The 15,634-nt window shown below is 49.7% G+C and overlaps 1 protein-coding gene across 2 annotated transcripts in view; it reads right to left on the bottom strand.

The window, feature by feature from the left end:
- Positions 1–4: 4 nt before the first annotated feature.
- Positions 5–15,634, bottom strand: part of TCEA3 (transcription elongation factor A3) — a 43,338-nt gene continuing 27,708 nt past the window's right edge. The window contains exons 8-11 of one of the 2 annotated variants that reach the window (XM_084875068.1): positions 14,775–14,930; positions 8,386–8,532; positions 6,214–6,285; positions 5–3,878 (exon numbers count right to left, since the gene is read on the bottom strand). In XM_084875068.1, the coding sequence (XP_084731194.1) occupies positions 3,870–3,878; positions 6,214–6,285; positions 8,386–8,532; positions 14,775–14,930 (384 nt within the window). In that variant the 3' untranslated portion in view covers positions 5–3,869. The remainder of the gene's footprint in view (positions 3,879–6,213; positions 6,286–8,385; positions 8,533–14,774; positions 14,931–15,634) is intronic. The other variant, XM_084875069.1, reaches the window with a different exon arrangement.

The raw sequence follows: 15,634 nt of genomic DNA, 5'->3' as shown, positions 1-15,634 counted from the left end.
TATATATATATTTTAATAATAAAGTAACCTGGGCTTCTCTCTTGATGCTGCTAGGAGCAGAGATGAAGCCTCTACACAGCAGGAGTTGGGAACATGGGGACACACTGACTTGCAGCCCACCTGCTATAGCATACGAGTGATGAGCTGGCTAGTCTGCACCAAGAAGAGGGGTGCACTCGTTGCTGGGGGTGTGGGAGGAGGCTGCACAGAGGAGATGACATCAGAGCTGGCTAGCAGACTGTAGGACTCTTAGAGGTGGCGGACGAGGGGAGGGACAGCGCTTTCCTGTCTTCAAGCTCGGCATGTGCGAAGTCATGGAGGCATGAAAGGACAGAGGACGTTCCAGAATGGTCGGGATTGGGTATGGCTAGAAGGAAGAGTGTGGGGGTGGAGTGGCAGGGGAAGGGAACACAGCAGGGACAGTCTCTTATGTCCCCTTGCCTGCTGCCTGTTTGTCTCTGCCTTTGGCTGTGGGTCAGCAAAAGCCGGTGGTGTGTGTGTGTGTGTGTGTGTGTGTGTGTGTGTGTGTGGTGGGGGAGGGAAGCTGGGGCTGACCTGGGGCAAGAAGAGCAGGTTGACCCTGCAGGAAGAGGGGGAGTGCAGAGGATTGGGAAGCTCTTTATGACCTTCGTGCATGTCAGCTGGTCTTCTCCTGAGAGAATCAACATTTTAAAAAAATGTCAACAATTGCATTAAAAATGTACAACAAACTTACTTAGTTTGTTTAGATTACTCAAAAGCATCAAATAGGCCCATACTCACCAAGCATGTTTACTGGGTCTGTTTTGTACCAGACACTGTGCTAGGAGATAGGACACTCGCTCACACAGTGACTGCAGGGGTGTGTGATGAAGTTTCAGAGGGCCCGTCAGGTAGCTCAGCTGGTTAAAACAGATTTGATCTGTCTTCAGGACATATACAAAAAGCAACCAACGAAAGCATAAAGAAGTGGAATAGCCCTAGCCAGTTTGGCTCAGTGGTTAGAGTGTTGGCCTGAGGACTGAAGGGTCCCAGGTTCCATTCTGGTCAAGGGCTTCATCCCCGGCCCAGTTGGGATGCGTGCAGGAGGCAACCCATCAATGTGTCTCTCTCACATCATGTTTCTCTCTGTCTCCCTCCCTTCCACTCTCTCTAAAAGTCAATGGAAAAAATAGTCTCAGGTGTGGATTAATAAAACAAAAACAAAGCAAATAAAAGTGGAACAAGTCAATGTCTCTCCCTTCCCCTCTCTCTAAAATCAAAAAGATTCAATTTGAGAATGGCTACAAAAAACAGGAGCCCAGCGGAGTGCCTGGGTTCCCAGTGGCCATCATTGCTTTGGGGAAAACAAAATGCATCACGTGCTGTGAGGTGAAGCCAGCGTTCAGATTGGTTCAGGATGTGAATAAGGGGCCTGGGTTCAAGTTCAGATTGAACTTGAAGCAAATTACTCTCTGAACCCTGGTTTTCTCAGTCTGTGGAAAGTGTATAACAATACAATTCCTAGAGACAGAAAGAACAGTGCTTGCCAGGGGCCGGGGGAAGGGGAAATGGGGAATTGTTTAAGACATATGGAGGTTCAGTTTTGCAGGATGAAGAGAGTTCTGGAGACCGGCTGGACAACAATGTGAATGCACTTTACTGAACTGTATGTACCCTTAAAAACGGGTCAGATGGCAAATTTTTGTTATGTATACTTTACAACTGAACAAAGAGTATAATTACCCTGGCCAGTGTGGCTCAGTTGGTTGGACATCATCCTCTGCACCAAAAGGTTGCTGGTTCAGTTCTCTGTCGTGGTACCTGCCCAGGTGACAGGCTCCATCCCAGGTAACTGATCAATGACATTATTAAGTTGAAAGTAGTTGCTATTTTGTTCCGCTTTTGTCTTCTAGACATTTAGATGGAGGATTAGATAATGCAGAGAAAAATCTGGATATCTCAACCCTTTTTACTCAGTGGGGACCAGCGGTGTGGGCATCACCTGGGAGCCTGTTGGAAATGAAAAATCTCAGGCCCCACCCCAGACACGATCCCGGGGGGTGGGGGAGTGGTGGTCCCACCATGTTAAAGGGTAAGGAGCCCTGGGTATCTAAGCAACATCCCTCCACACTGTATAGGGAGTATTCGTACCTCAGGCATGTAACACATCCCGTCTGCTGTGGAGGTCTGTGCTCTGACTTCTCCCCAGGCTGGGAACTCCTGGGAGGTCTCCGCCAAGCATTGTGCATGGCCCTGGAGCTCTCATTGCATCGAGCACAATGACAGAAAGCAGGAGACCTGGGTTTTGGTCCTGATCCTGCCACTTACGGGCTGTGTATGTTGTGTCTTCTGTGAGCGGATACTTAAGCCTTCCAAAGGACCCGCCCCGAATCTGACAGCTGAAGAACTGAAGATGGTGGTAGATTTCTAGTTCATTCACAGGCTTCATCCAGGAGGAGGCACTTGGTGGGTGGAAGGAAGAAGGTGATAACCAGTTCAGAGTGGGTGATGCCCAGGGCTTATAAAGAACTTGGTCTTGCTGAAACTGGTTTGCCTCAGTGGATAGAGCATCGGCCTGTGGACTGGGAGGTCCCAGGTTCGATTCTGATCAAGAGCATGTACCTTGGTTGCAGGCACATCCCCAGTAAGGGGTGTGCAGGAGGCAGCTGATGGATGTTTCTCTCTCGATGTTTCTAACTATTCCTCTCCCTTCCTCTCTGTGAAAAAAATCAATAACATATATTAAAACAACAACAACAACAAAAAAAACTTGGGCCGAAGTTACTCAGAACAGTTTCCCCAAGTTTCCCTAAGGGTGTACCAAGGCAGATGGAGACCCAGCGGCCTCTGCCTAGTCACCCTATGAGGGAGGCACCAGTACCCCTCCTGTCTTTATAGGCAAGGAAACAGCCCAAACAGGGTGAGTGACTTGCCTAGGCTCCCAAGAGTTCCCAGGCTCCTGCATGTTAGCCATTTTAGGAAACAGAGCCCAGGAGGCTCAGGCTGGGGCTGCTGGAAGGCCAGGGACAGAGACTTAGACTCAGGACAGGCCTACCTGACCTGCTCCCAAGGCTTTTCCAGAAGATTCCAGCTTTGCCTAAAGTTCCTATCAGCGTAAAAAGCAAGCCGATGTCATCGTGGGAGAAGCATGATCAGGACCCTCCCTGCGGACTTCCTCTGAAGCGGAGGCCATAGATGGAGCTGTGGAGAGCGCATTGCCAGGGCCTAGGCATCTTCTGAGGCTCGGCACCTTCCTGGGGCCATGGAACTGGCAGAGGTGGTGGTGGTGGTGGTGGTGGTGGTGGTGGTGGGGTTTAGGGCCTGTACTCTTCAGACAGAAAGACTCGGTTCAGGATGATCTGTTCCCTGGTTCAAAGGCCCCCAAAGCCAGCTATGAACAGGGAATAGAATTTGGGGAAAGATGCAGAGCAGGGAGGAAATCTTCCACATGACGTGGAGGTCATATCTGCCTGAGCCAAATGGTGTGCCAAGTGTTCTCGTGCGTGACTCTGGGGTGGGGGGTGGGGGGGTAAGACCTGCATCAGTCTGTTATTTTTCAACTCAGAAAAGGCTGGGAGGTTTGGATGTGAGGGAAGGGACGAAAAGCAAAGGTGTGCCAAGCCCATCAAAGATGTGACACCTGAGTCTCTGATTTCTACAAGAGGTTTGCCAGCACAGACTCTTTGGGTGGTATCCCAGCCAGGCTCCCTCTGTTCGCCATTCATCATTCATAACTAGGGATTTACCTGTGAAAGGATTCTCCCTCTGATCCCAAATACCCCATCCAGAGTTCAGCATTTTTCTTCATTTTATATTTTATTTATTTATTTTTCTCCAGTTACGGTGGCTTAGCGCTTTCTCTTTGTTCTTCCTCAACTTGTTCACTGAAATCCTGGCTGGCAGTTCTATCAGCAGAACTACAAAACCAAAAAGGCAACAGAATTTTAGAGCTTTTCCTGCGCCACCCAAGGAGGCTGGGGGAGGGGAAGAGGACATGAGAAAGAAGGTAGGGTCTGGAGCCACACAGACCAGAGGCCGGGTCCCAGCTCTGTCATCGTTAGCTGTGTGGCTCCGAACAAATCACTCCTCTGTAAAACGGGATCATCATGCTGGCCAAGGTGAGGAGGATACTGGGTAATAAACAAATGGAAATGTGATGCCAAACACGTGGTGTGCTCTCAATTCATCATCAAAATATCACTGAGGCCCTGACTGGTTTGGCTCAGTGGATGGAGCATCAGCCTGCAGACTGAAGAGTCCTGTGTTTGGTTCCGGCCAAGGGCACATGCCTGGGTTGCGGGCTTGATCCCCAGTAGGGGGCATGCAGGAGCAGCCAGTGGTGGTTCTCTCTCATCATTGATGTTTCTGTCTCTTTCTCCCTCTCCCTTCCTCTCTGAAATCAATAAAATATATTTAAAAAAATATATATCACTGTGATGGTCTCGAATCACTTGATTAGACTTTAGGCCTTCCTCGTGGCAGTGGACACCACCTGAAAATGGGATCAGAAGCCAGGTCGCTGCCACCTCTAGTAAGCCCGGCCTCTCTGACTAATGGGGAGGGAGGAGGAGCTGGGTTGCAGCGAGCAGAATGTCTGCTCCTCAGCAGTAACAATGACAAGAGCTATCATGTACTGGGCACTCACTAATTCTGGGACAGGCAATGTTCACAGTTATTAACTCATTTCATCCTCACAGTCACCCTAGGAGGTAGGCGTTACGTCACTCCCATTCTCACAGGTACAGAGGCAACTCAGAGAGGTTAAGTGATTCGCCTAAGCCCCCATAGTACTAGGGATTGCCAAACTCGGGATAACAAGGACGGCAGTTGCTATGTACCAGGAACATGCGTGCCCAGGGCTTTTTCGTGTGGTTGTACCGGTTGTTCACTGCACAGGAGAGCGTGGCAAAAGGGGCGAGTTGAGCCACCAGAGGCCCTGGTAAGGCCTCACGTGTATTACTGTCCCTAATCCCCAAACAGGTCTGTGGGCTGGATATTAACATTCCCAATTTATAGAGCAGGAAGTCCAGGCCTAGAAAGTTCAGGTCACTTAGCTCAGTCACTTTGTGAAAAAGTGATAAAACACGGATTTTTACCCGATGCCGCGGCTCATGATCTAAACCACGAGGCCGCTGAACTGGCCTTATCCCCAAGCGCTCAATAGATGAATGAAGGAAAAATACACAACGGTCTGACTTTCACTTTAAAAACACATGGCAGATCCGCCGAGTCCCCAGGGCTACGGAGGCCTTCAGTCAAGTTGTAGAAACACAATCCACCGGGAATTTGCTCCACACGGGGGTGGCCTCATGGGTGTGAAACATTTCGGGAGCTCCGTTTCCTCGTTCAAAAGTGAAAGTCGTCTTAGAAAGGAACATTCCTGCTAGCTGTTTGCAAAGTGTGCGTGCGGGTGTGATCACCTTCGCATCCGTCATCGGAGAAAGGCACGGCTCTCCTTTTGCTCAGGGAGAGAGTAAGATGCTCAGGGTCACACAGCGCCCAGGACAGAGCAGGGCTCCCGACTCCCAGTCCCACACTCAGTCTGGGGCTCCTTGCTAAGGGCCTGAGATCACACAGTGCACGTGCGGGTCAGGTGGTACCGGAGACTGACACGAATCACATGACCACACTGAGTTCTTTCGGAAGACGTGGCAGAGAGGAGCACTCTGGAGGGGTCTTTGCCTGGCTCTCATGTCTGAAAACAAAACCTCTGCCTTCGTGGGAGCTGGGCAGCCCAGGTGACAGCCTTGGTAACGTAAGCTTTTCCAGAGCCGCCTTGGGGAGGGAGGGTGACCTGGGAGCCCTGGGGGAGAGGCCCCTCTGGCAGAGCTCAGCCTTCCTCATTCCTGGCCACGGCCAGGTTCAAAGGAAACAACATCTGTTAAAGCGCTCTGCAAAGAAGTGCGGCCCAAGTGCAGAGTGCTGTTGTTTTTCCTCTCTGGGTCCGGGGGGTGGGGTGCGGGTGGAGCAACTAACTCCCTCTGTGCTCAGATGAGGGACTTGCCCATCCTCTGACCAAATGTGGCTGCTGCCCCCATCCCAGCCGGTACCTTCCAAAAGGAACACACGCCTGCCTCACAATAACAGCCCACCACGGTCTCCAGCGCTGCAGATCCACCCTGCACAGGCTGGTAAGCTCCCGTGCGCAAGGCCCCTTCTTGGCTGAGGGTATACTACTCCTTGGGGTGGGTGGGTGGGTGGGGAGGTAGCATCTGTGGATGTGGGGGAGGGGGGAGGGAGAAAGATACAGACCTTCCAGCGATTGCCGCACTCATTGCACAGGACAAAGGTGGTCATGGGCTCATCCGCACTGCGCGTCTGCACCTGAGACAGAGAGAGGCCCACTTGTGAAGTCACCCGCCTGCTCCAGGGCCGGCCTGAGCTCCCACTGTCCGCAGAAGCAGGCCCAAGTCTCAGCGCTTAGCACTGCCGTTTCCACCCCACGCTGGCAATTCCTTATCGCTGGAACTCCAGAATGTGCGTTTTCTTCTTTTGCAGGCCCATCAGCTTACTTTCGGGATCTCACCGGCTCAGCCTGACCTTTGCCCTTTCACTCTTTTTGATCCTTCTGAACTGCTCTCTCTTCTCCTGCCTCAGGACTCATCTCCTACAGAAAGTGCTCCCTGACTCACCTCTGAACATGCCTCGTAGGTGAGCTGGGAGCACCCCTACACTTAGTTCATTCCTTATTTTAGACCTTATTTTAGAGGTGGTAGAACTGAGGCCAGAGAGGAAAAGAGATTTGAAGATCATGAGGACTAGTTAACCTGTTAACCGGGGAATTCCCTTTTTAATGACGCAACCTGTAATGGGCGCATACTCTTTCACTAGGACGTGTCAGTACGTCACGCCCGGAGGATGTAATTTCATATTATTTTTTTAAATTTATACTTAATTAAAATAAATGATATATATATTCTTTATTTATTTATATATAAAGCACAAAGGAAAATACAAAATTACAACAAAAAAAAAGAAAAGAATACCAACAAAAAATGAAAACATCGAATTAAAAAATTATAAATTTTACAAACAATTATAAAGATTACAAAAAATATATTCTGTCCCTCTCAGGGCGCAACATATATTTCCAGGACGTATTCACACATCCTACCCATTCCCGATATTGTTTACGGTTTTTTTTTGTTTTTTTTTTTAGTTTCTTATTCCCTTACCCAAACCAGTCAGGTGCAGGAACTGGGTTTCCCACAGCAAATCCCTGACGTTCCCACATTTAAAGATTGCTGTTCTGATTTTCCGTAAATGGCATGGCATATAGCACATTGTTAGTTCGCTGACACTCAGCTATGAATGATGTCAGCTGGGAGCCCATGGGGTGGGATTCCTGAGTGGCAAGGCTGACTGTATTTCTGCTGTAGCTACAGATCGCCACAGGCAAGGTGCTCCTGATACACTTGCTTGCTGAGCAGATGGAGGAGTGAATGGAGTTCCAGAATGACTGGGTCTCAGTTAGAATCCAAGAACATTGGTGCCCTAAGGGCATAACAGGTGCCGCCCAGAAGCAGCAGGTGGTTCTCTGGTTTACAGTCTCCCAGAGAAGGGGCCTCCACAGCCTTACGTGGCTCCCATACAGGGGCAACGGGCTTCATCCTCAGGTCTCAGGGCTAAACCCTTAGGCTTTGCACACGAAGTTGGCTGTGAGCAGGCAGAAAGGTCTAGGTCTAGGCTTATTACTCTCTCTGTCACTGACCGTGTCTGTCATCTTGGACAAAGCTGCAAAGCCTGTCCAGCCTGTCCCCTGCCTGGGCCTCAGTCTCTCTGTGTGCAAAGCGAGAGAGCTGAGTTTTATATTGCCATGTTCCCTTCCAACCATCTGGGGCGCTATAGTTCTGTGCCCTGTAAGTTTGGTTCCTTTTAGTCTTGCTGCAGGTACAGCCAGAACGTGCTGGCCGAGCCTCACAGACACAAATCTGGGTGATTGTATATGCAAAATGTCATTTTCTAGCAGCCACAGGACCCTAGCCGACGTTGCTCAGTGGTTAGAGTGTTGACCTGCGCACCAAAGGGTGTGGGTTCGATTCCTGGACAAGAGCATGTGCCTGGGTTGCAGGCTCAATTCCTCATGTGGGAGGCAACCATTCAATGTGTCTTTCTCATATCGATGTCTCTCTCTCTCTCTCTCTCTCTCTCTCTCTCTCTCTCTCTCTCTCTCTCTCTCTCTCTCTCTCTCCTGTCTCTCCCTTCCTCCTTTCCACTATCTCTGAAAAAGCGATGGAAAAAATGTCCTTGGGTGAGGATTAACAAAAACAAAACAAAACAAAACAGAAGCCATGATACATATTGGTATCCTTTTCTCTGCAGCCTGGAGTTTTAACTCTTTCCCCCTCTGGCTCTTCCCTGAGCTCTCTCTGGTTCCCATCTCTGTGCCCCTGTAGCTTCCCCCACCTCCCCTCCTCTCCCTACCTGGTTATAGGTACAATTCTTCTTCTTGCATTTCTTGCACTGGAAGAGGCCAGTGGTGGTGCCGCCCGTTTTGGCCATCTGGTGCTCACGGATAGCCTCCTGGGTCATGGCGTTTCTCAACTCCCGCAGCTCGTCACTGGCCATTTCCTGGAGAGAAACAAGTTTGTCCTTCAGGGCCGGGAGTCCCAGGGGCCCTGCCCCATTCCTGTGTCTGGAGAGCCTGGACAGAGGAGGGGGAACATGCTGGACTGAGTACAAGGAGCTGGGGGGAGGCCTGGACTCCTGGCCCTGCCTCAGCAGGGAAAAGGCCATCGCGTTGGGTGGAAGGACAAACCAGGGGGACTCTGGGGGGCCAGGTGCAGAAGGGCGTGTGCAGGAGAGCAGAAGGCAAACAGCTTCTGTCCCCGGATCAACACTCAAGGGTACATTTCCTCAGATCTTGTACTCACCCTGCCTGCCCGGACCTTGGGCACCTGCCTGAACCTTCCTGCTTGAGCTGACTTGACCAGTGACCACCTGGTCTATGTTCTCCTTATCCTTCCAGTCTGCACATGACCCAGGCCTGCCCGAGCTGTGATCACTGCCCAGCTCATTCTGCCTGTGGGAACCTGGTCTCACCAGGACTTGCTGTTGCTCTCACGGCCCCCACCCCCAACCCCACCCCCATGCAGGAGCTGAAGCACCTGGGCTCACACCACTCACTGCTCACCTGTGAGTGCACCAGAACATCGCTACGTTCCTACGGACCAGACTCTCCTGTCTTGTGTGTCAACTCACTGCAGACACTCAAGTGTCCGCATTGTCAGGGTACTTCCTTTCTTTATCCTTCTCCCTGGCCAGTTGACTGCCCTTAAACCTCTGCCAGATGAGAACAGAGAGGGGGGTCACTCACACCAGAGAGAGTTCTTTCTAGTGAAGGCTGGTGTGGGGGAGGAGGGCGGCAGAGGCTGATGCTAAAATGAGTGAGGATTCGGGAATGGCTCAACATTTCCACTGTTGCTTTCCAACCGACTCCTTACACCATGGAGGGCAGAGAGGGCACACAGGTCCTACGGTTTTAGTGACTACTAAATCTAACGCTGACCACTGTGCTATAACCACTTGGGCTTCTTGTCAAAATGCAGATTCCTAGGAACCCAACACTCGAAGGGCAGACCCAGGAATATGCATTTCTGCTAGTGTCCCCCAAGTTACTCTGGTGCACGCAAATGTTTAAATTCTACTGTGTTAGCCGAAACCGGTTTGGCTCAGTGGATAGAACATCGGCTTGCAGACTGAAAGGTCCCAAGTTCGATTCCAGTCAAGGGCATGTACCTTAGATGCGGGCACATCCCCAGTAGGAGGTGTGCAAGAGGCCGCTGATCAATGATTCTCTCTCATTGATGTTTCTAACTGTCTATCCCTCTCTCTTCCTCTCTGTAAAAAAATCAATTATATATATATATATATATATATATATATATATATATATATATAAAAATAAATAAATTCTACTGCGTTAAATTCAAGGAATAGGTTCTAACCAATTAAAGCACGTCGGCCAAGGCCACATAAGCAAAAAGCATCTGATTTTAATTTGGGGGCGATTTCTCAGAGCATAAGGCATTCCTCCATTCCAAATCTATGGGATGCTAATTTACTGAATGTCTTTGAGTGCACTGGTGTGCTGGTAAACTGGGTTTGACCATAGGGGTGGCTGATTTTAATTTGGGGGCAGTTTCTCAGAGCATAAGGCATTCGTCCATTCCAAATGTATGGGACGCTAATTTACTGAATGTCTTTGAGTGCACTGGTGTGCTGGTAAACGGGGTTTGACCATAGGGATGGATGATTTGTAGCATTTATCAGTTTCCAAAGTTAAATATTTCCATCAGGGCCAATTTCAAGCAACTAATGTGGACTCCACTGAATGCAGAGCCTGGAAACTGATAAATGCTACACATAATCATGTCTCTTGAGCTGGTTGGAGCTGGTTTCAGAACACCACTGCCTCTGAGCCCTCAGGACTCAGGTAAGGTTTTGGTTCCTATCCCCAGGCAATGCTAATCTGGTACAGTAATCTAGCGTTTACACAAGATAGCAAGATAGCCTATGAAGTATTAAAACAAAGATATGGCCGAAACCGGTTTGGCTCAGTGGATAGAGCGTCAGCCTGCAGACTGAAGGGTCCTGGGTTTGATTCCGGTCAAGAGCATGTACATTGGTTGCGGGCACATCCCCAGTAGGGGACGTGCAAGAGGCAGCTGATCGATGACTCTCTCTCATCGATGTTTCTAACTCTCTCTCCCCCTTCCTCTCTGTAAAAAATCAATAAAATATATTGGAAAATACACACACAAAAAAACAAAGGTATGCATAATGCAGGGAAAGTCCTCCCCACCCCTCAGTGTGGGGTTAACTGCTTGGGGGCAGAAAAGACACAGTAAAGAAACTGACACCTTAACTCAGTGGTCCGGCAAACTGCGGCTCTCGACCTGTGTTTTGCTGCTCTGTTGACTAATGAGTTTGCCAACCACTGCCTTAACTAATCTTGAAAGAATAACAGATTTCCAGGGCACATTCTAGACATAGCGAATAGTCCATGCAAAAATTCAGAGGACACCCTGGCCAGTGTTGCTCAGTGGTTGAGCATTCAACCTATGTCCAGGAGGTCCAGGTTTGATGCCTGGTCAGGACACATGCCTGGCTTGTGGGTTTGGTCTCCAGAGTGTGGCATGCAGAAGGCAGCCAATGATGCTCTCTCATCATTGATGTTTCTCTCTCCCCCCCACTCTCCTCCCTTCCTCTCTTAAATCAATAAAAATATATATATTTTTAAAAAGAAATGAGCTGAAACCGGTTTGGCTCAGTGGATAGAGCGTCAGCCTGTGGACTGAAAGGTCCTAGGTTCGATTCCAGTCAAGGGCATGTACCTTGGTTGGGAGCCCATTCCCAGAGCGGGGGTGGGGGGTCCAGGAAGCAGCTGATTTGTGTTTCTTTCTCATCGATGTTTCTAACTATCCCTCTCCCTTCCTCTCTGTAAAAAATCAATAAAATATATTTTTTTAAAAAGAAATGAAACATAAAAAAAGATCAATAACTTGTTTGGGGAAGGGTCCACAGAGCGGGGCTCAGAGCGAGGAGTGTGGGAGACATGGCTGGGGGTCAGATTGTAGAACGACAGTCTCGTGTGCCACCTAAGGAATAAAGACAGGAAAACATTCTATCCACTCCCCCACCAATCCATTCACCTAGCTCTGCCCTGACTCAGTAAGCGGACAAAAATCCCTCTCCTTGCGGGAATGACAGCATGTCCCTCCACGGTTCTAATGGGTACCTATCTCAGACTCTACTCCATTCTTTGACATGTCTGGTTAGAGAGGAAAAGAGAGGAAGAAAGAGGGAATCAGCTGGACAAGGAAAGAGACACAAAAAGGGAGTTAGGGAGACAGGACGCGGAGAGGGACATGGATCCACATGGGCCTCCCCTGTCCTGGACCTTCCCTGACAGCACCTCCCCGTCCTCTGAGCCCAGCCCTGCACGCAGCTCACACTCAGCTGTCACTTTTCTTATTGGAGCGAAAAGGGTCCCATAGTTCTTAGAGAAACCTCCTGCCTGGAGCAAAAGGTGACCTAGGAAGATCTCCTTGGCATCCATATTGGCTGGGCTGCTGGCAGGGGTTCCCTGGCAGCGGGCCCTGGCAGTCCCTTGTGGAGGGCCTGCTGGATTCCCAGTCTGCTCCCTGGTCTGGTCAGCCTCCTTCTGGGCCCGGGTTGATCACCTGGTTCTCTTGGCCTGTTCTGGTGAACAGCCCTTGGCCTGGACCCGATTTTATCCACGTGTCTGGCTTGGCCAGTTGCTTTGCTGGGACTTCTGGGGCTTGTGTCTGGCCTAATCCAGACGCTCAGCTCTGTTCTGACCTCCAGCTTCTGGGAACTTGCTGGGTTTGGCTCAAACTCGTGCCAAGCCTTGCTCCTGGTTCCCCTGGGCTTGGTTTCCCAACATGCTCTGGAATGGCCTGTCAGACACTCTCGATAGCATTCCCGCAGCGCACACACAAAGAGAAGCAGCACGACCCCAGGGCCACGGATGAGAGACGGAGGAATAAACCCAAGGCTGGGTTTCCAGAAAGGTCTCGGCTTTACCGTGCAGGGAAAGGGCATATGCCTAAAGCCAGGTTGCAATTGTAACTCTGGGCAATAGATTGCTAGCTGCCTAAAGAGATCAGATATTTTATTTATTTATGTTTTTTTTATATATATATATATATATATATATATATATATATATATATATATATATATTATTTTTTTTATTGATTTCAGAGAGGAAGGGAGGGAGAGAGAAACATCAATGAAGAGAGAGAACCATTGATCGGCTGCCTCCTGCATGCCCCCTTTTGGGGATTGAGCCTGCAACCCAGGCATGTGCCCTTGATGGGAATCGAACACAGGACTTTTCAATCCTCAGGCTGATGCTCTATCCACTGAGCCAAACCAGCCAGGGTAAGATGAGATATTTTAAATGAAGCAGAAAGACAATCCTGGTCCACCTGGCCTAGTTCCCATTGCGTCTGAAAGCCCAAGGGTACTATCTTTCTTCTGTTGGGTATTTGAGGAACTCACTTAGCTTCCCTCTGTTAGCTTCTCAGAAAAACATACATGCACACTATGTAACACACACACCACTTACATATACCACACGTCATACCCTAACCACACACATACTAGTAGACTAAATACACACACACACACACACACACACACACACACACACAAAGGCCCACTCTTGCCAACAGTTTCAGAGGATTCCCAGATACCCCCAGGCACACCCAGACTTCAGATGTCATGCATGTCCCCTCCCCTTTTTGGGGCCACTTCCCTTTCCTAGTGCTCAGTGTGCCATCCCTGGGTGCCGTGGGGAATCCCTCTGGGAGTTGTGGCAGGAAAGAGTGGCTCAGACCTGAGGATGTGTACAAGACCTCTCCAAGATGGACTTGGCTCTGGGTTTACACCCTCATCTGTCACTTATAAGTTGTTTGTGACTTCAGTTTTCTCATCCATAAAATGAGGTTACTAGCCTGGCCGGCGTGGCTCAGTGGTTGAGCACTGAACTATGAACCAGAAGGTCACAGGTTCGATTCCCAGTCAAGACACATGCACAGATTGCGGACTCGATCCCCGGTAGGGAGTTTGCAGGAGGCAGCCGATCAATAATTCTCCTCTCATCATTGATATTTTCCTCTCCCTTCCTCTCTGAAATCAATAAAAATATCTATTTAAAAAAACCTAGGATACTATTTCCTCTTTCATAGCATTGTGCAAAGGATTACAGAAAATGGTTGGTGAATGGGCCTACTGTATTCTAATTCTGAGGAGGGCTTTTCATATATTAATCTTCTAAATTCATTTAATGCTTATGAGATAGCTATCATTATTATTCCCATTTTACAGATGAGAAAACTGAGGCACAGAGAGGTTACGTGCCTTGCCTAAGATTACATAGCTAAGTGGCAGAAGCAGAATTCAAACCCAAACAGGCTTGCTCCCTTTTCCTCCCCTTACTGACGCTTTTAAGCTGGAGCAATCCTTCCTTCCTCTCAGTCCCCACAATGCCTCTGTCATGGCACTCACCACCTGTTTTACACATACTTGTAGTGTATCAGTCGCCCCACCTTGGACTGTGCTCCTTGTAGACAGAGACTCCTGTTCTGGCTGGGGCCCAGAGCTGGGTAATGGGCTACAGGCAGAGGAGGAGGCAGATAACTGAACAGTGAAGAGTGGGTACTCTGAGACCCAACAGCTCGCCTCCTGGCTTGAATATTTTCCAGATGTGAGTATAGGCAAATCCATTAACTCCTCTGAGCCTCAGCCTCCTCATCTGTAAAAGGGGGGTGATAAACATTCCCACCTTAGAAGGTGTGAAGATAGAATTGGCCAGTGTGTCTAAAGTGCTCAGCGCAATGCCTACTATGTATTAGCCGTGTTCACCATCCTTATGGTCCAGAGGCCTTGAGAGGCTGCGAGTCTGAGATGGTCTGACTGTAAGAGCTCCCTGGCTCATTTTTTTATTTTTATTTTTATTTTTTTATGTCTTATTGATTTTTTTTACAGAGAGGAAGGGAGAGGTATGGAGAGTTAGAAACATTGATGAGAGAGAAACCTCGATCAGCTGCCTCCTGAACACTCCTTAATGGGGATGTGCCCGCAACCAAGGTACATGCCTTTGACCGGAATGGAACCTGGGACCCTTGGGTCCTCAAGCTGACACTCTATCCACTGAGCCAAACCGGTTAGGGCTCCCTGGCTCAGCTTTATGGAGTCACAAGCCACTGCCTCTCAAACTTGGACGAAGCTGGAGGGGCCTGGCCTCCCACCACACTCTGCAGAGGTCCCAGCCTGGCCCTCACCTCTGCTGTCATCTTGGCAATGAGGCCGGTGGAGATGGCCCCACTGAGCACGTTCCGCCGCAGGCCGGGGTTCCGGGGGTCCTTGAGGTTGCTGATGCGGCTGCGCACGCGGTTCCGGTACTTCATGTCTGTGCTCTTGAGCTCCTGGTAGATATGTGACATGGTCAAGGGCCCGCCAGCTACTCACAGAGGGGAGGATGGGGAACCTCTCCTGGAAGCCCGAGGAGAGCCAGGGCCATCTCCTTCTCTCCTTGGACTTGTGCAGGGGTTGGCACTTCTGTGGCATTTGAGGGAGTTTCAGTAGGCATTTGGGGTCACTATGTGTCGGGGACGGGAAACAGCCTCTAAGGGTATGGCAAGCACTGCGGTGTCCGGGACTCCAGGAATGGGCACCCCAGGTTTGTCTGAGCCTCTGTATGACCTCAGGTGATTCACGCGACCTCTTTGTGCCTCAGTTTCCTCATTTATAACATACGGGGCTGTTATGAGGATTCAGCAATGAAAGCTACATGATTCACTAGCGTGGTACCTGGAACAGAGCAAGAACTCAACATGTAGGGGCTGTTCAGATGATGATGATGATGATGACCTCTGGTTACCTGGGGGTTGTGAGTCCAGCTGGCAGAGAAAAACAAGATAGGAGCCACATGTTGGAGGCTCTAAGAATACTGCGATAAATAAATAAATAGCTGAGCCTTGTGCAATCCAGTGCTCCCAATTCTCAGTTATCCCCTGGAACCTACTTTGGGAATTGCTGGTCCTCAGCAGATGAGGAAGCTGAGGCTGAGGAAGAATGCAGGCCCTTGCTCAAGGTCACAGGGCACATTCCCGGCAGAGCCGGGGCTGGGTGCCAGAGCCCC

The sequence above is a fragment of the Pipistrellus hanaki genome, assembly GCF_964339955.1.
Source record: "Pipistrellus hanaki genome assembly, chromosome: 2".
Taxonomy (NCBI): Eukaryota; Metazoa; Chordata; class Mammalia; order Chiroptera; family Vespertilionidae; genus Pipistrellus; species Pipistrellus hanaki.
The sequence above is the reverse complement of the archived record's forward strand: the minus strand, read 5'-3'. Positions and strand labels throughout refer to the sequence as shown.